Raw genomic sequence first — 22,196 nt, 5'->3', positions numbered from 1 at the left:
GTAAATCAGAATTTCAATCCTATTAAGTAAAATACCTCTTTTAATTACCAACAATTTAAGAATTCCACCCATTAGATATCCAAACAGGATATTTTAATTCAAGGGATTTTAAATCCCCTCTAGAATTACATTCCTCCTAAATATTCCCCCATCCCAAACACAACCTAAGAGTTTTTTTGACTATGATCATTTAACTCTCTAGGCATCTTTTTACATTGATTCAACAAATGATTTCTCAGATTTCTAGTTCCATTTTTATGAGGATCACATGCATAAGTTGCCCCACACCAATTACATTAAGCTCTAGGGGTTTTTGACTTAGTCCCAATTACTTTAGTAAAATGAACCCAAGTCCAAGAACGAGGTCTCGAGGGTTTCCTCTTACCGGATTTTCCGTCTTCCTCGTCTTCAACTGCAATTTCTGCTAACCTCCTCTCCTTGGAACTCTTCTTCTGCACTTTTTTCTTCTTCTTTGTGATTGATTTTTTTTTTGAAAAATGAAGGATAATATATATTGAAAATGGGCCAAGCCCAAACAGTTACAACAAAAAGAAACAATAATAGAACAAAGAAAACATAACAAAAACAAAACGCTAATTCATGTTGACAGACTCCAGATTATTATCTTCAGTAGTATCTTGAGAATTTGCAGCCTACATACATTAAATAAATTACTTAAAATTTAATTCATCAATTATTCTAAGTTCTGATATACAAATTGTAAAAAACAACACAAAACTTACCTCAGTCATTGTTGTTTTATTGGAGGAGGATGAGTCACAAAACAAGGAAAAATCAATTGGATTTAAGTGTTGTGAACGAACAAAATATATTAGTTTACTATCAAAGTGAGTTCCCATGAATTAGAATATTAGTCATATAATCAACTAAGGCAAAATATATAATGTGTTCTCAATTTCAAAAAGCCAAACACTAACGAAAAACAAAAATAAAGCATCACAAAAAGGAAAAGAAAGAAAGCAATGTTCATAAGTAACAAAACAAAATGAAAGCATCACAAATAGTAACAGAAATAAGACTAGGGACTAAAAGCCAACATCAAAATGCATAATACAAAATCATACTGCTGCAGCCTCACAAAATCATACAGTGTAGAGAGAAGAGCATCCCAGAAAGGATCCAGAGCAAGTAGAGAGACACATCAAAGACATAGAAATCTTAAGAAAAAAACATGTTAAATAGCAACAAGATGAACTGTAAATAGCAAGAAGATTAACTTTAAACTAAAATAAACTTATTGTATTTGAGAGAGAAGTGTTTAGTGCTTACACCAGACGCACATAGTTTCTAGTTTCTACTTTTACAATTTCAGCCTTTCATGGAATGATGGGAAGTTTGGAACTTTGGAACAAAGAATTGAGGATGAACTGATTAGGGAATTTGGTATGCGGCTGGTTGATTTTAGATTCAACTTCAGTACTTAACAATTAGGGTTGGACATAATTGGAATATATTCAAATAACTAAAGCTAAATAGGTAACTATATATAATAATTTAAGTATTTAAAATATGGTCGGTTCTGTTTTACCATGGAACCGAAAATCCAACCAATTCATTAGCAAGTCTTTGGTTTTTTCGATTTTTGGTTTTTGGATTGGTTTGATCAGTTTATATCAGTTTGGTTCGGTTATGAACACCCTTAGTCCCAACAACATCGTGCCCCAATATGCTTAAGCTCCAAACTGGCATCCACCCCCGGCACAGATGTCAACACTTGCTCCCCCACTAACAAAACATATCAAAAGAACTTACCATGTCCATTTTCTATGCATGACGCCTTTGATTTTCAGCTTTCCAAAATTTAGTGGCGATTGAAACCACTGCTACATTTTTTAAGACAAGCCAATTTCTCATAACACATAACTTTCTAGCTTTCAACAGTGGTACATGTGGAATCAATGCCCAAAAAATGAGCGTTAGAAATACAACAACATTTGTATTACAGGTTACCTATCAATAACAAATTTGGGAGCTTAGATGATTTATTATTACCAGCATTTTAAATCACTTTTAAGAACTATGTACTTTCCCTTGACAATGAGTATGAGATTTTGCAAGCCCCTCTTTCCATCCTTTCTAGCGCGCTCTAAGTTCCCACAATGCAGATAGCTTCTTCTGCGCGAACAATGCCAACTCAACTTTCTCCCTAGCCCCTTCACATGTCTCCATCCTTGAAATCATGCTAAAAAATATATATCTCGAGCACAAATCATCCTTGGGGCTGCCGAACAATTTATCAGTCTCAAAGTCACCTTATCAAAGTAGAACCGCACTTCTGCCAAAGTATCGACCTGATTCCCCCGGATACCTCTTGCACACAATTTCTAGGAAAACATGATAAGCTGTTTGGAGTCTTGCCACAAAGACTTGATACTTGCGCTTTCTAAAGTTATTGGGAGCAAATCCTATCGCAGCTCTCACATCTTGAATGAATTGTGCCTTCATATGTAAAGTATAGCCAAAGTAGGCTGCCTGATTGCTGGTCATGCAGGTGCCATGCTTCTTAAATTCATCTTCCCAGAAGATATCATTAGTGGGCGGGAGCATTTCCGGCCAATTAGCACTAAGTTGAGGCTTCATTGCAACAAACATTGGGTTGTTGGGATTATAGGGGAACTGTGCGCACCATCACGGTTGTGGATTAGAAAAATTTGAAGGCCAGAGGCCATGAATAACCAAGTTTCGTGAAAATAGGGCAAATTTGGTTTGATTACATGGTAAGCGGGTTGATCTTGCTAAAGCGTAGGTGGTTGGTGTCCATTGTAGTGCGAGTTTCAAGTACTTGTATTGTCCATGGGATTGGACAATCAGAGTCATGAAACAAATTATGAAGATATGGTTCAACATGCCTTGCCCAGTTCTGCCAGTTCCTTTCATCAACTGCTTCAATCCGCTGGATCTATAGATAGCAACAATTACCATCGCCAATAACAGTAAGATGCCAAGAATGAGACGTACAACTGCTACTCTGCAAAAAATCTCTCTTGTTTTTTGTGTATAAGGATGACATATTGATCCGACCCAATCTCCACATAGTAAAGGATTTCCAATGAAGCTGTCAGCTGAAAACCTTGAGAAGTTCTTCATAGATGGAATAGCTCCAGATAAGTTATTATAAGAGAAGTTTAGCAGAGAGGAAAGACAGACACAATTAGTAAGCTAATCATGAATCCTCCCATGCAGATCATTAATGTTCAATATCAGAGACGCAAGGTTTTGGAGCTGGCCAAATTCCACAGGAATGCTACCCGACATGTTGTTGAATGACAAGTCAATAATTTGTGTGCTTCATTTGCGCTCCATTTTGAAGCTTTGGCAGCAATATCTTCCACAATTGGGTGCACAAAGCAAAAACAAAAACAAAAACAAATAAGATACTAAACAATAGTGCAAATCATTCATTAATAGTATGTGTTTTGTTTTAAAAGCCAAAGAACATATATATACGATAGCATCATATACAAGAAATCAGTACATAAGTGAAAAGAAGAATACAATCCCTTACAAATCAGAATTTCATCCCTTGTTAAATGGCAATAGCTAGTGCAATACCAAGGGAGCCATTCATTAATTAGAACAATACCAGCCCTTCCAAATCATAATTTCAACCATTTATTGATTACTAGAAGTTTAAGGGAATATTGAATGGGTATCCAAAAGTTTACTCCATAACTAAGCTTTGCTAATTTAATAGCACAAAAAAACTGTTATATTGAGAGATAATCGAATTTTCCACAATTAAAGCTACTTAGAGTCAAAGGCAAACAAGGCTAATGCTGCACTATAGACATGCATGGTCATCACAGTTGTATATAATCGTTAATAGTTTCTATAAAAGTATCGTTAATAATGATACAATTTAAATATGAAATTTAGTTGCTTTAATGATTTCCCAAGGCAACATAGAAAGAGAGTTGCAGGAATGATATGAAAAACTAACACAAATACTCTATCTTCAAGGGAACGAGTCAAATGGGAACTGAACAAATCCACATATACCAGATAGTGAAGCCATAATTAAAATTGCATAACCAAAATTTAATGCTAAAAATTTTAGTTTAAAACTTTAGAACCATATCCTAGTAATGAACCAAAATATGTTCTTACAATTTTCAAAGATCCAAGGTTCCTAAGCAATTAACCAAATGCTCTTGAGCCACAAACATATTTCACTATCAAATAATTTATCCAACATAAAAAATTAAAATATAAGAGAAAAATATATTGGCTATGTTCTACCTCTGGGACATCATCATGATTAATGGCTAGTAATCAAATTAAGACATGCAAACAACCATAACAATAAGAACCATCTAATACTCCTATCTTTTATAAAATTCTTCTCATACTTATGTCAATAAGGTCAAGCAAGAAAACATATGTTCTTTATGTACTTGAAAATTTTGAAGTTGAACTATTTAGAATAAGGCAAAACACCTAAGAACTTAAAACTCCTAACACCATTTTAAGCTAAATTAAAGTTACCAAATAAGATCAAGTTTGATTTATGAGATTCAAAATTAATGTGTATACACATTAGAAACACCATCCTGTGAACACACAAATTAGAAAAACAAATATATAAAGGCAGTAGAATAATATGCATGTATGCCACCCTTGAATCTGTATCATCAAAATGTTTTCGGCTACTAGATGCAAGACTCATACTTTATCAATATATAAAGGCAATAAAATATAAATGAAGGCCGACTAAAAATAAAATTCATGCACACGTTAAACAAGCCAGCAACATGTCAATTCCACAAAACTTGGTAATTAGTTTTGATATTCAATGAGTTAATGTGTGAATGACAAAACTTACTTCGCTTGTAACTAAGGAAACTGTAGGAGGTACAGTCACATCTTTCTTCTGAGAAAGAAGAGAAAGTGTGTTTGTCATTTCTTTCATCAATTATGAATCTGATGCTGCTTTTGATTGTAATTTTTCAACCTCAAATTGCAACTGCAACTCAGTGGCACCAGCAGTAGAAGAGGAGGGAGCAGTGCAACAAAGTCTTTCAAATCTAGAGCCGAAAACTTGGGAAGGAAACACACCAGAAGACATGCCCCAAACTCTCCCATGACGCTCTACTCCTAAGACTTGTCCAAGAGAATCATTTTGCGAGGGCTTAGAGGAGGTAGGGCCTTGACTTTCTATGTAATAAATCTTTCCTGCATAAATTTACAATGATAGTAAAAATTACTTAAATACAAAAAGTAGAAGGTCAATGACTTAATTTCATCCAAGAAAATCACCTACACATATAGCTTGTGCTTCTTCATTAATAAATATCTCATCATGCTTCTTATGTGTTTCAACATATAGAGCTCCCATGCTAATTTCCTTATTAGTCTTTGCCTCCTATTACAAAACACACGGTAGCTGTTAGTATCAAAATAAAATAAAACAAAAAGTATAGGTAATTCAATTATTTCATCATAACCATTTCATATTTTCTTCTATTAAGTTTCTTTGATCCACCAGTGTGACTAATAGTGAGCTTGCTTCTATTCTTTGTATTTTTTCACATATATCCTATAAATATGAAAACAAATAATTAGACTCACTATAATTTCAAACTAAAACACTATATTTCAAAATAGTACCTTAGTCTTCCGTTTATTTCGGTATGTAAGAAACTCAGCCCAATCATCTTTAGGAATTCCTAGTGGAGGTTTTGAGATATTCTCTTAAAAACTCTTTTCCTTGTGATAGTATGAATCATGGAATCTAAGAATGTGCAGCATTTTCAAATTGTTCATCCCAATAAAAATTTTTCTTCAAAACATTACAATTTAGTTAGAAGAACAATGAATTCCATCATACAAAAATCACTTCACACTAATACCTTTATAGTTTCATCCCATGCATTATCTTTTTTAATCTTTGACACAACCGACCAATTATCATAGCGTATGGGAAAGGCCTTAAAGTCCCTTGCAAACACACAAAGAAATCCTCCCAATAAGTCATCAACATCTGTTCCTATTGGTACAACTTCTTAAAAAGGAATTATTACCTTTTCACCAACAGGGAGCTTCCAAACTTGTGTTACCTTAAGTTCATTTTCTTTAATATTCCCTTGTGAATCTAATACAAATATACAAGTTCACACCCATAAATCATTAGTGTATGAATAATTTCATAAACATTACTAAATTAAACATATAATATTTATCACATCAACTCTCCAAGTCCGGTTGCTAGTGCATCGTCCACTATTTTGAACATCATTTCCATGATCAGTGTCCAAGTCAGGTTTTTCGGACAAATCATGTTCATCATTTCTTGATGTCATACCTTCATTATATGAACAATACAAAGATTAAGAAGATGCAACTAAGGGCTATTAAACTTAAAAAAAAAAGTGAAACTAAGGTAAAGTAAAGCATGCGAAAAATTTAACTAATAAAAATAAGAAAGAAATCTAACGAAGTAATTATTTTACAAAAAGGAAACACAATGGGTGCTTCAACCCAAGTACAAGAATAAGAAGTATTACACAATGGGTGCTTCAACCCAAGTACAAGAATAAGAAGTAATTAATTTTAAGCTAATGTCAAATATTGAAACTACAACTACAGAAGCCAAAAAAGGAGAGAAAATTATACTAAAGTGGGAACAATAGTCTTTCTTATCTAACATGGCTACACCTTCGCCTTCAAAACTATGTCTTCAAAACCAATTACAATTAGTCAAATTCTACATCTAATCCAGGCCTTGACAATTGTACATCCATATTGTGAAGGTATGAAAAACACTAGAAAGGGGGGGAGGTTTGAATAGGGTTTTTAGCTTTTAGAAATTTCCCTCTAAGATTAAGGATAATCTTTTCGGACTAAAGATCACAAGGTGCAAGAGATAAGGGAAGGAGAAAAGCACACAATGATTTTATCCTGGTTCACTTGATAAATCCCTCAAGCTAATCCAGTCCACCTGTTAAGATGATTTCTTCCTTCTTAGAATGAAGGCAATTCACTATTCAATGATTGTTACAACTGCACTAGCAACCTGCTCAGTGACTAACAATACAATGAACTAGCAGCACTAAGACAACCTTGCCTTAGTCTTCTCAAGAATTCTGACCTCACTGGTCTCTCAAGGAACTACAAACAAAGTTTGTGAAAAAGTTCGGTTTACAAAGAGATGCTTCTTAACAAGCAGATGTAAACACAATTAGAGCAATGAAGAAATATTGCTAAGGTATTCGCTGAAAGTATTTCACGTGTATGTACAAATTTTCTTAGTTGATTTCTTCAGTCTCCAGCCTTTAAATACTCCAAGGTTTAGAATGTGTATCCGTTTGATGAATCTGTCCGTTGGAGGGCAGTTCTGGAATTTCCAGAGCCTACTGTGGCTGAAAGTCGTAGGTGAGGCAGTCAGAATAGTACATTAGCTTTTGTACGAATGACAGTGACAATGCCTTAACCTAGTTGACTCTTGATCTTGGGTGTCGCTTCATGTTGGAACTTGTGAAGCTTGTGTGATCAGAGTCAGAGCGAAGCTTGGATCTTCAGATCATCAGAACTTCTGCTTCTGGACCGTTCATCAGAACATCTGGCCTTTAGAGCATGAAGTGCTTTTGGTCTTGAGAGCCAGCTTACTCTTGGACTTCAGAGCTTCCAGGTCTTCAGCTTCTGGACCGTTCCTCAGAACATCCGGTCTTCAAAACTTCAGAGCTTGGATCCTTCAGAGTCCACATCAGAGCTTTTAATCTTCAGAGCATCTGAAGCGTTTGCTACCGTTCAGAAGAACGTAGTCAAGTGCAGAAGCGTTGTGCTGATTACTCTTGGTCTTCAACTTCTGATTAGTATATCAACTTGGAATCAGAGTCAGAGCCTGTTTGTCACAACTTAAAAAGACAAACTTTAGAGTACCACAATTGTTCATACATAATAATAAACTTGTTATCATCAAAACATAGAGTTGTACCACCTGACCAAATCTTGGTCTTACATATTGTCCACTAGCCAACCCGTGGCTAAGTCTTGTTGTTGAAAAGATTCACTTTCATATATGGCCTCTTCAGCATCTTCACCCATATCATAAAAGTATCTTGGTTTTATGTGTACTGGGACACACCATCCTTTGTCCGTTTTTTCCTCCACGAAATAAACCAATTGAGCTTGAGAAGCCTCAATATATGGCTCATCATATTCCCTCTCACCAGTATGAATCAAATCAGAAAAGTTAATTGAGGTGAAACCTAATGCATCTTTTTTCACATGTCTATAGTTTGTAGTATTGGCCCATTGACATTTGAATAGAGTCAACACAAATCGACCATGATAGTTTAGTTCAATAATGTCAACTGTTTTCCCATAATAGGGAACCAAACCTTCTCTTGGTCTATTATCGCTAGAACTTGCATAACTTTTCGTTCCAAGGCTACAAAACACACCACAATTTTGGTGTTTTCAACATCTCTTCTCGTTGCAAGTTTTGAAACTTGTATCCGCTTACATTGCAAGTTTCAAAACTTGTATCCGTTTACATTAAATGTGTTAAACCTTCTTTCTTGTTGAAGTAGGCCTCGAGAAAGTGCACGAAGATCATTAAAGTGTGATTCTTGGGAATCATTCATGATCAGTTAAATAAAAATGTATCAGCAAATTACTTGTGAAAGCATAATCTATGTCATACAAATTATATTATGGCAACTTACACGATTGTAAAACCATTCAACAATGCCTCGATGAACCTCCTTTTCTATCTCACTTGATGACCACGCACGATACCTTAATCCTCTCTTTGTTATCAATCTAAATTCCCTATATAAACTATGATTGTTAGAGGCTTGATCAATTATTGAATGTGAAAATATGTAAATCATACTTTCTCAATAAATTTTTAGGCATCTTCATAGTTAATTAACAAATGTCGATGAGCCTGTAATTTTTCTTTAGATTTTAAGTTGACATTGGTTGCACCTCCAACTGATTTGCCTATACAGGGAAACAAGCTTGGTTCTATCATTGAGTTTGTCCAAATCTTTAGGAACCAATACCTTGGCATATAATGACTTGAAAATGAGCATACATCAATTAATATTGTAGAAACTTAGACAGGTAACACACTCCTTATTGATAAAGGCAGCAAATGCTCCATTAGAATGTGAGAATGATGACTTTTCAACCCATAAATCTTATTTTGTTGAGTGTCAATGCACCTTGAAATGTTGCTTGAATATCCATCTGGCACTTTCACATCCTTCAAAATATTGAGCATGAGATTTATCTCCTCCTTTGTCATTGTAAACAAAGTCGTTGGACACTTTTTACCATCCTCTAATGGCCAAAGGTCTCTCCTTATGCCCATTGCTTGCAAGTCTTTTCTGGCCTCTCATGATACTTTCATTTGTCTCTATCATTCAGCAAAGTAAAAATGATGTTATCACACACATTCTTTTCAATATGCATCACATCAAGATTATGACGCAAAGAGTTAAACTCCCAATATGGAAGTTGAAAAAAATATGCTTTTCTTTTTCCATTGTTGTGATTCCCATCAACTTTTTTCTTCTTACGAGGTCTTTTTTTGCTAGATGACCCAAGTTCAGGTTCAGGTTCTTTACCAAATGTGACTCTTATATCTTTAACTTGATTTAGAATGTCTGATCCAGTTAATGGTTTTGGTGCATCTTTATCCTCAACACTTCCATCAAATCGATTATGATTTTTCCAAAACTGATGTCTTGTAGGCAGAAATCTTCGATGTCTCATAAAACATGACTTTTTGCTATATTGTAGATGAAGAGGAATTCAATCAAGTTGCAAGCAGGACAAGCTAGCCTTGTGTACGTGTTCCATCCAGATTAAACCCCAAGGCATGGGAAATCACTTATGGTCCATAAAATGCAAGCTCACATCATGAATATTTCATTTTTTTGAAGCACCATATGTCTCCACTCCCTTTTCCCACAATTCTTTCAACTCTCAGATATGTGGTTGCAAATGAATATCAATATCATTTCCAATTTGTCGCTTCTCGGGACTAATATTCGAAAGAATGAAATTCGTTAACTTCATGCAAGTCCATGGTGGAGTGTTGTAAGGAATAAGTACTACTAGTCAAATGCCATAGCTAGTGCTCATTGACCCAAAAGGATTAAACCCATCAATTGCTAAGCCAAGATGTACATTTCGAGGATCTCTAGCAAATTCAGGATGTGACAAGTCAAACTGCTTCCAAGCCTCAGAGTCTCTCGGATGCCTCATCATACCATCGTTGTTGATTTACATAGCATGTCATATCATGCTTTCAGCAGTCTTTGAAGATGTGAATAATCTTTTCAACCTAGGGATCAAAGGAAAATAACGTAGATTTTTTGCAGGTTGTTTCCTCCTCTTAAGAAGAACATATACACCAACATTTTCACTTCAACTTTTTGGGAATCTTCCATCTTGATGTGTTGCATACTTTACATTTTTCGTTATCTTCATCCTCCCCCCAATACAACATGCAATTATTGGGACAAGCATGTATCTTTGTGTAATTAAGGCAAAACTTGTCAATAATTTTTCTCGCTTGATAACCCGAGGTGGGTATATTTGCTTGTTCAAAAGCATCGTGCAACAATTCAATAATCATATCCATAGCTTTGTTACTGACTCCACAAAGACTCTTGATGTAGTACAACTTGATTAAAAAGGATAGTTTTGTGTATTTTGTACATCCATCATACAAAACTTTTTCTCCATCTTTAAGTAGCTCATAAAATTCTTTAGCCTGACCTTGCATTCCTTGATTCAATTCTGGAATGGTGCTTTCATCTCAACCACATGCTTCATTTGCCGCATAAGGTTCTTTAGCCATGCGATTAGAGAACCCAAAAGCATCACTTATCATACTCTGAATTGGATCTTCATTAGGAGTGCTCCCTTCTATTATAGGTGTTCTAATAACAAATTCTCTTTCTCTTATCTCCAAATGACGATACCAAAATGTGTAACCTTCCGGAAATGGTTTGCATAACAAGTGGTCAAGCACCTCATCTTTAGTGTGCCACTTCTTAAAACCATACTAGTCACAAGGACATATTGTATTCGAACAAGAATTGTGTTCAAATGCAAAATCAAGAAAACTATTTAGTCCTGCAAGATGTTCAAGGGTATTATATTGCTTTTTAATCCAAGATTTATCCATGGTTGGCTATTTGAAGTCTGTTATGACCAAATAAACAAATTAATATAATCATTCTATATATTGTACCCATAAATTACAAACATGATACCTTGGTAAGATGGGAAAAGGAAAAGGAAGCTAAGTGTGCAGTCAACAATATTTAAATGCAATATAATAATTTTGTTAGAGTTCCACACAAATATAAATATACAATGTCATTTTAGGATCTACATTATGCATGTGGTCAACAAGCCATGCCATCAAACACTAAACCAGTCATCAACAAACTCAAGTAAAGATGTTTAATATTAAAGAAAAGACAATACTTATATATAATTAAGATGTTGGAGCTCAAATCTATAAGTATGACCACATTAGATAATACAAAAATGCAAATAAAGAGATAAAAGATTCGGTTTAAGTGTAAAGGTATCAAGAGGGTTCAATTTCCATTTGTTACCGAACAAGTGTATGTAAAATAAAGAGATAGAAGCTACCTTATTTTAAGACCACAGCACCCAAATACACAGCTTCACAAAGAAATAATAAATATATTAAACTCCTGCAAGTAGAGTTAAGAATTGGTCAAACAAACAAATCAAAGTACATGTCATTTTTACTGCCCAAATAAAAATGAAATAAACTAGCTACAAAGCAAGAAAGTGAAACAAACAAAACAGACTAGCCACATATGGTGGCTTGACTTCATGCCCCATCAATTCAATGAAAATTGACACTAGAATTAGATAATTAACATAATTAATCAAATTAGAAGTGTTCATGAGTTCAAGTGAAACTAAATGTATAATCTAATAATAGTAAAAAATAGGCTTAATCCTCAAATTGATCCCTGTCTTTGTCTCGCCGTCTGAACTAGGTCCCTCACCGGAAAAATTTGTGGAAAAGATCCTCATTATTGCAAAACGTTTGGAGCAAGTCCTCGTCGGAGTCCGGAGCTCCGACTTGGGATGAAATGACATGCTGACTGTGTCAATAGTGCTTACGTGGATTTAAAATAAAAATAAAAATTACACCTCAAGAAAAAAAATCAATTAAAAAACTCAATTAAAATAACAAAAATTCATTAAGCTAAAAATTATAACTATAATTAAAAACAACCAAACTCAACCCAGAAATATAAATCATCTTCCCTCACACTTTTCATGTTCTTCAACAAACAACTAAACCCAGAAACATGAAAATCAAGATCAACCCATCCCTCCAAACCCAGAAAAACGCAAGGAAGCAAAAGCTAGGATTCCAAACACAAAAAACCCAGCCTTCTAATGTACCGCTTGGAGGCAAAGAATGGGTTGTGAAATCCATTCATAAAGTAAGCACCGAAACCCCATCTCTGCTTCATCTCCTCCTCCTTCATCTTCTTCTTCTTCTTCTCCAACCAACCCCCACCTGCAACCGAAGGTTCAGAGCGTGCGATGGCTAAATATCAACGGAGCCACAACCAGAAAACATAGCCAACCGATCGATGGAATGAGTGGAGGTTGAAGATCGGGTTGTCGAAAACGATTCTGATTTCATTGCCATCCGAGCCCACGACCTTGCTCCGCCGTCATCGCCATCACACGCGGAAGACCCATCGACTGCAAAACACTGCCCCCAGAGGCGTGCCTCCGTCGTTCAGTGCTTTGTGCCTCCGTTATTCAGGGTCGTCAAGTGAAGAACGAGTTCGAAATGGCACATGAGCGAGGGTTTCGTTTTTGCACGGGAATTTTCTTCGTTCTTCAGCTCCTCAAATTTGCATCTTTTACAATACTTACATGGGTTTCACACTTGCTTGATTGTTGGGTGTCTCAAAAATCAAGCAGGTGAAGAAATTGAAAATATTGGAGATAAAAATGAAGGCTTTGGAGTTTGATTTTGTTGCTGCCAGAGAGGTTACGGAAAAACTGAAAAGGGGAGAAGATATTGGGGATCTTGTTTTTTGTTTTACTTTTGGGGATCTTGTTGCTAGTAGAGAGGTTATGGAAAAATGAAAAAGGGAGAAGAAATCGAAGAACAAGAGGAGAGGAGAAGAGCTCAAGAACAAGATGAGAGAAGGAGAAGAAGAAGAACTCAACACAGATATGAACCCTAATTTGGTAGGGATGATTGGGAATTTGGGTTAATTTGGGGAATTTGAGTTTATTTGGGGGAGAAATTGATTAGATTAATTAATTTTGGTTAATTTTGGTTAATTGGGACAATTAATCTGACATGTAATTTTTATTTTTTATTTTAAATCCATGTCAGCTCATTTAACCCAGTCAGCATGACACTTCATTACTCGCCGGAGCTCCGGACTCCGGCGAGGACTTGCTCCAAACGTTTTGCAATGATGAGGATCTTTTTCACAATTTTTTCCGGTGGGGGACCTAGTTCAGACAGCGAGACAAAAACAGGGACCAATTTGAGGACCAAACAGACAAAAATATAAAATTGAGTAACATATTGAGAAAAGATGAATCAAGGAGAGGTCTCCATGTATAAGTTTTGTGATAATTCATAAACTAGTAATGAATAAGTGAATGAGCAAATGGTTTATATTAATAAGAAATCTTGTTTATATTAATCTTAGATGCTCATGGACATGGAGAAACAAATATCAAATAAACTAATTTTAGTTTAATGTTTAAATCAACACATGGCAAAAGCGTATATCATGACAAAAGCATATGAAAACATAGTTGCAGAGTGCACAAAACTTCATATGAAAACAAAACTCATGTGTTTTACTTCTTATCTCATCAGGGTAAATTGGTAATTTTATTTCTTACCTCAGCTAGAAACTCGTCATCATGTTAAAGGAACCACGCGCACATCATGTGTTAAACCGAATAAAAATATAAGGGAGGATAAATTGCATGCATAAACATATAGCTTTGTTTCGATCAAGTATCAAAGAATTGAACAAATGAATAAAAGGTTGATCCACTTGGCATTCTGAATTGCAAAGTTCATGCAACAAAAGATAAATTAATGGTGCAATATTGCTACAACTAGTTCAATAGGTGAAATCTAACAAACTGAATGATCCTGACAAAAGCAGCTAGTCAGCGACCTCCGCAGTGATAGATCCCGAAAAAAGCAAACCCAAATGCAAAGAAATTGACAACAATTTCTACCTGACAACTTAAAACAATGCAAAGCAAAGGTAGAAGCCCCAATACAAAAACCAATTCAAAGAACTAAGGCACTCAGAACTATTTTTAAATGAAAATATATACATAAAGATAATTCTTGGGAACAAAATCTCCCGATTGAGGTATTTTCCAAACACAAATACAAAGAAGAAGAGAAAGAAAACAGCCAAAAACAACATACATATAATGGGGAAAAAACAACAACCCAAAGAGATAAAAAAAGAAAAGAAAAAAGGAAGAAAACATTGTCCCTTCCTCACTCACGACCTTGCAAACAGATGACAACAGAGCAAAACTACCAACTGGACAGAATTAAAGCAAAACCTAGCAGCACCCGTGGTAGACATTAGAGTACACACAATATCATTCCTTACTCAAAATTATAAACGAGTCATTTGGAAGTAGAAAGGCTTAATCAGTTCAAAGGTAACAAACAACCCGTGACACCAATGAAAACCCTAACAAACAAACCCTTGTTCAATTGACAAAAAAAGGGAAAATAGAGAGACTGATTTGAGAAAAAAAAACATACCTCTTGGACTAGTTTTGAGAATAGAGAGATGAACATGGAGCCAAATTCTGAACAGATCAATTATAGAGCAGAGGAACAATGGTGTTTTCACTTTACCAACTCAAACGTAAAGATTGGAGAAGTGGTGATGACAGTTTTTCATCAGACGAGAAATTTGGTGTGGGTCTAGCGGCGGTGAGGGTTTTCAAAGTGAGGAGAAAATATTTTAGGTTAATGAATTTCGAGAGCGGAAAAAAAAAAGATAGCGCAATATTTGTGCCAGACGTGTAGGTTTCCAGAATCTTTTTATTATTTAAACTTAGCGGCGATTAAAACCGCCGCTGCTATGTGACAAGTTGTGTTGTTCCTTTGATCATGATTGTCTACATTTTAGCTAAGGTGTGTTCTGTGACATGATGTGGGACAAGATGTTTTAGCATATTGGATGCAACATTCGTAAAACAACTTGTCCCAGTGGGCCTGTTGTGTGTTTTCAGTGTTTAATTCTGGAAGCTTTGGATTATTTGCGTGGTCCACAAGCTAGGGTTGTTGAAGAAGCTTCTGTGGCAATACGACTCATTCTCTTCCCGTAAACATACAAATTAATAATATTAATATATAAATTGAGGATCTAGTAGAATCACTATTCAAAAGATAAGCAAACGCTTATCATTTAAACAAAACATCTGATGCTCATTATACGAGTATCATACATGTTCTGATATTGTACTGTGACAACTTGAGTGCAATCAATATCTCCAAGAATCTTATTCAACATTGCAGAACCATGCACATTGATATACACAATCATTTCATCAGAGAACTTGTTGAAGAGAAAATTATAATGCTTGAGCATGTGGATACTGAAGCACAATTGGCGGATATTTTTACCAAGGTATTGGATGCGGTTAAATTTGAGAAAATAAGGAGTGAATTGGGGGTGTGTTTGTCAACTCATTTGTAGTAGTTAATGATTTGTTTGTGTAGGTGACAACAACACCGGTTAGGGTTACTCGTTCCTCATTTGCAATTGCTGCTCCATCTCAATCTCCAGGACCTACATTTGCGACCAGGAAGATGCGGATAAGCATGTAGGCACAAAGAAGAAGATTCCCATTGTCTCTCCAAATCAAGAGAATTCTGAAAATTTCATCCATAATCCTGAAGTTGTTGTTGATCCAGACATTGAACATGCTGTTGATTTACTGTATCTCTCTGGTGTGAGGGTTTTTGAGCAAGATGTTGAACCAAATGTGGAGAAGTCCAAATCGTCTTCTGAAAGTTCTGACGAAACACAAAGTGACGAAGTTCCTGTTGTGAAGGATTCAGTGGTGAAGGATGTTTCTACAAAGTCAACCAAGACAGTTCCAGAACCATATTCCAGAAAAGGTAAAGAAAAGGTAAATAAAAGGTAATTGTTGAGTCTGATGATGACCACTCTGATGATGCTGAATTGACTGTGCAAAGTATAGCCAATAGACTTAAGAAGAAGATGACGAAAGAACTGGTGAAGTCTTCTCACCGCACTCCTAAGACATACAAGAGTTCTCCGGTTCAAGTTCCTGAGAAGAAAAAAAAAGAGAAAAAGAAGGGAAAAGGAAAGGATTCTGTCAGTAAGAGTAAGAAGAGGAAGCATGTCTCTGAGAGTGATTCAGAACCTGATGTCGAGCTAGGTGTGCTAGATATCTCTACTACCGCTAGGAAGAGAGTGAAGGGAAAAAGAGTTCCCTTAAATGTTGCTGAAGTCCCCATGGATAATGTCTCTTTCCACTCTGCAGAGAATGCTCAGAGATGGAAATTTGTTTATCATAGAAAGCTTTCTAGGGCGAGAGAACTGGGTGAAGAAGCATTGGGTTCTCAGAAGATCATGGATCTTCTGAGTGAAGGTTTGATGAAGACTGTCAAGGATCTTGGCAGGTGTTATGAGAAATTGGTCAGGAAGTTCATTGTGAACATCCCCTCTGACTGTGATGATGAAAGCTCTGTGGAATACAACAAAGTTTTTGTGAGAGGAAAGTGTGTGAACTTCTCTCCAACTGTGATCAATGAGTATCTGGGAAGAAGCTCTGAAGCTGTGATTGAGGTGGAGTCTGATCTCCATGAAGTTGCTTGTGTCATCACTTGTAAATTGGTCAAGAAGTGGCCCAAGAAAGGATTGCTGCCTTCTAGGAAGTCGACTATCAAGTATTCTGTGCTGAACAAGATTGGTGCTGCAAATTGGGTTGCTACCAATCATACCTATGGAGTCACTCCACAACTGGCTAGGTTGATTTTCTTTGTGGGAACAAGAGCCAAGTTTGATTTTGGCAATCATGTGTTTGAGCAGACCATCAAGCATGCTGGATCTTTTGTTGTGAAGCTACCAATCACGTTTCCCTGTCTCTTGACTAAACTGGTCAGGCAGCAACACCCAGACATTGTGAGAGCTGATGAGCCTCAAGGTAAGAACCTTTGAACTTTGATTATCGTTTGTTTGCTGAGACACATGTTCCAAACATTGTATTGTCTGCTGCCAAGAGTGATGCTAGTGCTAGTGGAGCCAAGAAGGTTACTGGTTCCAGTAAGGAGGACATTTTGACTAAGTTGAGAGAGATCTCGCAGACTCTTCAAGATACTATCTAGGCCAGCAAGATTAGGAAGCATGATGTTGACTAGCTTATCAGGATGCTGACTGAAGCACCCGTTGAAGATGAAGCTGAGGTTGATGAGGAAGATGTTGCTATTAATGAAGAGGAGGAAGACACTACTGAAGGCAATGAGGATGAGGAAGAAGAGGATGCTGATAATGAGGAGTCGGACTCTGAGAGCTCTTATGTTTAGGATGTGATCATGTGCCTTGTCTTCTGTTTCCTTTTTCTTTTGGATGTATTTGATCATCCACTGGGTTGTTTTCACTCTAACTCTTGGTGTGTAATAATCCTATGACATTGGTTCTTGTGCACTCTGTCTAGCTACAATAGTATGATCTAATGGATCATGGTTGTGTCTACTCCAAGTGTTCTTTCTACAGTCCGTTGCCAAATTATGCTTATAAGGGGGAGTAGTATATATTGCTTTACTGTTAGCTTGCTAATAGCTGATGATGTGGTAGTTCATATTGGTAGTTTTTTTTTTGTGGTAGTGTGGAAAGCTTGCTTGTGATTTGTGAAGTTGTGCACTGCTTCTGTGATGATACTGCTATGGTAGGAGATGTGCAATATGTTTGTGTGTGCTTATGAGCTTGCATATAGCTGCTGAAAATAGCTATGATTCCGGAAGGTTTTATGTGTGCTGCTATGATATATTCTATTTTACTTTGATATGTTGATCCAAATTGCAAGTCTATGAGGATCATATGTGGTAGTATGTTTGTATTAGTTAAAAATTGACAAAGGGGGAGATTGTTGTTCCTTTGATCAGGGTTGTCTACATTTTAGGTGTGTTTTGTGACATGATGTAGGACAAGATGTTTTAGCATCTTGGATGCAACATTTGTCTATGTGGGCCTGTTGTGTGTTGTAAGTGTTTAATTCTGGAAGCTTTGGATTTTGCGTGGTCAACAAGCTAGGGTTCTTGAAGAAGCTTATCTGCGTCGTTCAGAGAATATATCAAGCGTGATCAAATCGGTTACAAATGATTTGATTTGTTGAAGTTGTATCTTTGCACTAAAATCTTCACGTTAATATTTGTTACTGATTTTAAAGGTTCACTTTCTAATTTTGCTATGGACTCTTTGCTCTTTCAAGCCCATCGAATACAAGGCCTGAAGGACTGCTATATATGAAGACCTAAACCTAGTTGCTAGGTGTGCATTTTTACAGAGATCATTAGAGTTTATCTTTGTGAGTTCACACTATTTTTGTAACTCTCTCAGCAGCTTTACTTGCTCTTATTTGGCTTAGAGTTGTTTGTGTGTTTGTGTTTGATCTTGTGATTTGTCTTTGCTCTTGTTGTAAGAGATTAATCACTGGGGCAGTGATTGTGAGAGAAAGTGAGAGGGGTTCTCATACTTAGGGGGAGGACTAAGTACAAAACACTGGGTAGTATTAGGTAACATGGGTATTAAGCAAGGTTTGCTTCTGTAAAACCATTGTACCAATATACTAATAGTGGATTTGCTTTCTCGAGTGAAAACCCTCCAGACGTAGGTGATTTTGCACTGAACTGGGTTATCAATCTCTTGTGTTAATATTTATTGCTTTCTAATTATTTTCCTGAACTGCAAGTTTTTGTTGTCATATGTTGTACACGATGTCTTAAACATTGGGTAGAACATTTGTCCTACGGTTGCCAGAATTCCAATCAATCACTACATACAATAACTCCTTTGGGCAGACAAATGCATGAAATAATTGAAAACATTCCTCAAACAACAAAGAGACTTTAATAAACTAAAATGAGTAGTCTCACTTTGGTGGTGTCACACATAATAGTTTATAAAAGTTCTTGCATAGGAAATAAATTTTCTCTTGCCAAAAACAATGATTCATGACTTAGTTCAAAACAAGGTGTACCCTGTACCCATAAAGACACCTCACTAGTCATTAATTAAAATTAAATAACATTTCTCATTAATTTATTGTACTTGAACAGTTCAAATACAAGCCTATAACCCACTAAAATTGCACACCAAATATATCATGTAGGCTAATACAACTGACTTTCACAACATTAATCAAATCAAATACTTAGATATTAATTTTCTAGAATATTACCTTTTCAAAATATTAATTGGACAAATATATAACACGATTCATATTATAATACTCTCCAAAATAGTCCTCATAACATGAATATAAATAAATTTATGGAGAAAACATAACTCACTATAAGAAGTAGGTAAATTATTTTACCCATACGTGAAATAACTCTCAATGACAAGATCATCCAAGATCTTTCACCATGCTCAATTTTCTCAAGTCATTGGAAGCAAATCAAATCCAAATTAATATTCAAATGTCATGCTATTATAATATTCTCAAAATCTATCATAGAATAACCTTGTCATTACAAACAAGTCATGCCAAACATGCATCGGTCTTTGACAATAAAGATTAAGATGCTCAATGTTACTGCATATTCCCTTTTTGGGTAGAAAATGTAGGGTCATGCACGATATTAATTTATAGAGAAAACCTCAAAAGGCAATAAATTAAATGCCAAACAATGGGCATATCGCAAACTAATCAGGCGACATGAACAATACCTTTCGGTAAGAGTTCGTTAATTTTTAACTTTTTTTACTTCGTAAACTCTCAATTAAAGTCGTATATATGATCATACAAGACAATGATCAAATTTGTTGATCTATTAATGCTTTTACTATTTTTATTAATGTGTTCAATTTGTGTGAAGCAACTCACTTCATTGAATGTAAATTATGGTACTTCAAAATAAAAACTGAGAATATCAAAAGCTAGAGGTCCTGTAATTGATATTAATTCACTACAAATTGAAGATACCCAAGATGTACAGTAAAGAAAAAACTTACATAAAAGACTTAAATATTAGATAATATTATAATGGACAAACAACATTCCTCGAGGTGGATTTGATATATATGAATTTCGTTTAGAACTTCTGATAATAATTTTCAAGCTAACATATGCTAACTTTTGAGATTATAAATAAAATAATGTTACATGTTTAATCCATAACATACATGTCATAAACCGGGTATTTTACATGATGGTGTTTTATCTGTTCAAAGTCCACATAATTGCAAGATGGGTCATGTGATTTTAAAACTAATAAAAGCAGACATTTGAAGATTTTTATTTCATACAATAATAAACAATAACTATTAACATGAAAATCAAAATTACACCCTATAATATGAGTCGAATCAAAAAATAAATCTAAAACTGTAAAGGGAATAACTTAATCTTTAAATTCTCAATTTATGTTGTAATTCGTAGAGCCTACAAACTTGTATTAAAGAGATATGCCACAACCGTTACTCAATTTGTTTCATTTACACTTCTGAAATACAAAAACAAATCCCTCGTAAACAAGAAGGCCGTGGTCCGTGAAAATTCACGGGTCAACACAATATTGAACAAGGAGTAGACACGCATGCTCTAACACCAACTAGTTATATTTTATTTTGATTGCCGCAAGAGTCTTAAAAATTACAATCAATTAATCGGCAATATTCTCACCTCATTCAATAAAAGGATAGGTTTTAACTACGTTCAATCTTATCGTTTTTCACAGGTGAAATCGGGTTTCAAAAAATTCAGGTTAAAGGGGTTTCCCAAATTTACAAAGTAAAGTAAAAAATCAAACTAACCAAAATTCAATACCGAAGGGTAAATCATATAATTACATATTACACAAATCAACAATCGAGTTTAAGTCCTAAATCATATATGGTGGCTCTAATACCAAATGTAAGAAAGAATTGAAACTCATACATGATCATAGAACACCGAATAGAATAAGATGGATGACATAAGTGTCAAATCATGAGCGGAATTAAGGATTGAATGACCTCATTTGAAAATTGTCTTATTTTCATCTTTAGAATCCGCAACAGTCAAGTGACTTGGATTGACTATGGCATCATCAATGGAGCAAGTTGTGGAGTCGTTTCAGATAAGTAATTATAAAGGGGACCTAGCCATCATATAGTTTACCCGAGTCTCTTCGCATCATGGGTCAATGAGTTAAGGCCTAAACTATAATCCACACTAATAAATACAGATATTGAAGCCCAAGTAAATGGATCACTTGAATAATTAAGTTGGCTTGCATAGCACAATCATATGGATCATGAGTCATCTCGTTTATATAAAATCCACAATTAATTGAAGCCCATAAGAATTAATAAATAATTCTTACATGTTATAGTTTCTGAACGGACGAAGTCATCCAGGTCAAAAACTTAGAAAATTAATAGCAGTACTATCTTTTACAAAAGAAGGTTTTACGCAAGAAATGAGTTGTGTAATGTTGTTGGCTAAAAGTTAGGGACCCTGGGTTACAATTGTTCACTCTTTTTTACTTTCCTGAAATACATCGTACCAAAAATCATTTCCCAAAAATTGATATGTAATGTGTGCCAACTTGTGTAAGTTAGATTGGCTTCCTTTAGTAATAACAAAGTAAAAATAAAAAATGATACTTATAAATAAATACACCACTACCTAAATTTGGCTGATTACTATGAAGAAAAATCTATATACAATACTACAATGTTTGGGAGCTTTTCCATTTCAAATTTTCAAATTTGGAATATAATATATATTAAGAACAACTAGCTATTGCTTATTTTAATCTCACATAAACATAAATAATATAATTGATCTTTAAAAGAAACACATTTAAGGTTTAATTGAATGATAATATTTATCAAATTTGTACTAGAACAATATTACTTTTATTTAACTTTTTTTATTTAATCTTGAACTTGAGACAT

General features: G+C 35.1%; 1 protein-coding gene and 1 long non-coding RNA gene across 8 annotated transcripts; one reads left to right on the top strand and one right to left on the bottom strand.

Moving 5' to 3' along the window:
- Positions 1-1,911: 1,911 nt before the first annotated feature.
- On the bottom strand, positions 1,912-15,070 carry LOC130737755 (uncharacterized). Of its 7 annotated transcripts, none has more exons than XR_009018902.1 (10): positions 14,819-15,070; positions 11,644-11,708; positions 6,204-6,322; positions 6,042-6,112; positions 5,871-5,958; positions 5,629-5,752; positions 5,466-5,557; positions 5,282-5,383; positions 4,844-5,193; positions 1,912-3,346 (listed from the first exon to the last, which is right to left on the bottom strand). It is a non-coding gene; the product is annotated as an uncharacterized LOC130737755 (long non-coding RNA). The 7 variants fall into 7 exon arrangements; XR_009018904.1 differs by having other exon boundaries at positions 5,629-5,687; XR_009018905.1 differs by lacking the exon at positions 5,466-5,557.
- Positions 15,071-15,584: 514 nt separating this feature from the next.
- On the top strand, positions 15,585-17,617 carry LOC130736207 (uncharacterized). The gene is made up of 4 exons (XM_057588052.1): positions 15,585-15,757; positions 15,852-16,186; positions 16,270-17,238; positions 17,475-17,617. Exons 1-4 carry the CDS (start codon positions 15,585-15,587, stop codon positions 17,615-17,617), a joined length of 1,620 nt encoding a protein of 539 aa, XP_057444035.1.
- The last annotated feature ends 4,579 nt before the right edge of the window (positions 17,618-22,196 follow it).

The sequence above is a fragment of the Lotus japonicus genome, chromosome 2, assembly GCF_012489685.1.
Source record: "Lotus japonicus ecotype B-129 chromosome 2, LjGifu_v1.2".
Lineage (NCBI taxonomy): Eukaryota > Viridiplantae > Streptophyta > Magnoliopsida > Fabales > Fabaceae > Lotus > Lotus japonicus.
Note: the sequence above shows the minus strand (reverse complement) of the source record. Positions and strands in the feature narration are given on the sequence as shown.

Coding starts and splice junctions, on each gene's coding strand:
- LOC130736207 (XM_057588052.1), top strand. CDS start 15,585: ATGCACATTGATATACACAATCATTTCATCAGAGAACTTGTTGAAGAG. Junction 15,758..15,851: donor GTGTGTTTGTCAACTCATTT/GTAGTAGTTAAT, acceptor CTCAATCTCCAG/GACCTACATTTGCGACCAGG. Junction 16,187..16,269: donor AGAACCATATTCCAGAAAAG/GTAAAGAAAAGG, acceptor TGCAAAGTATAG/CCAATAGACTTAAGAAGAAG.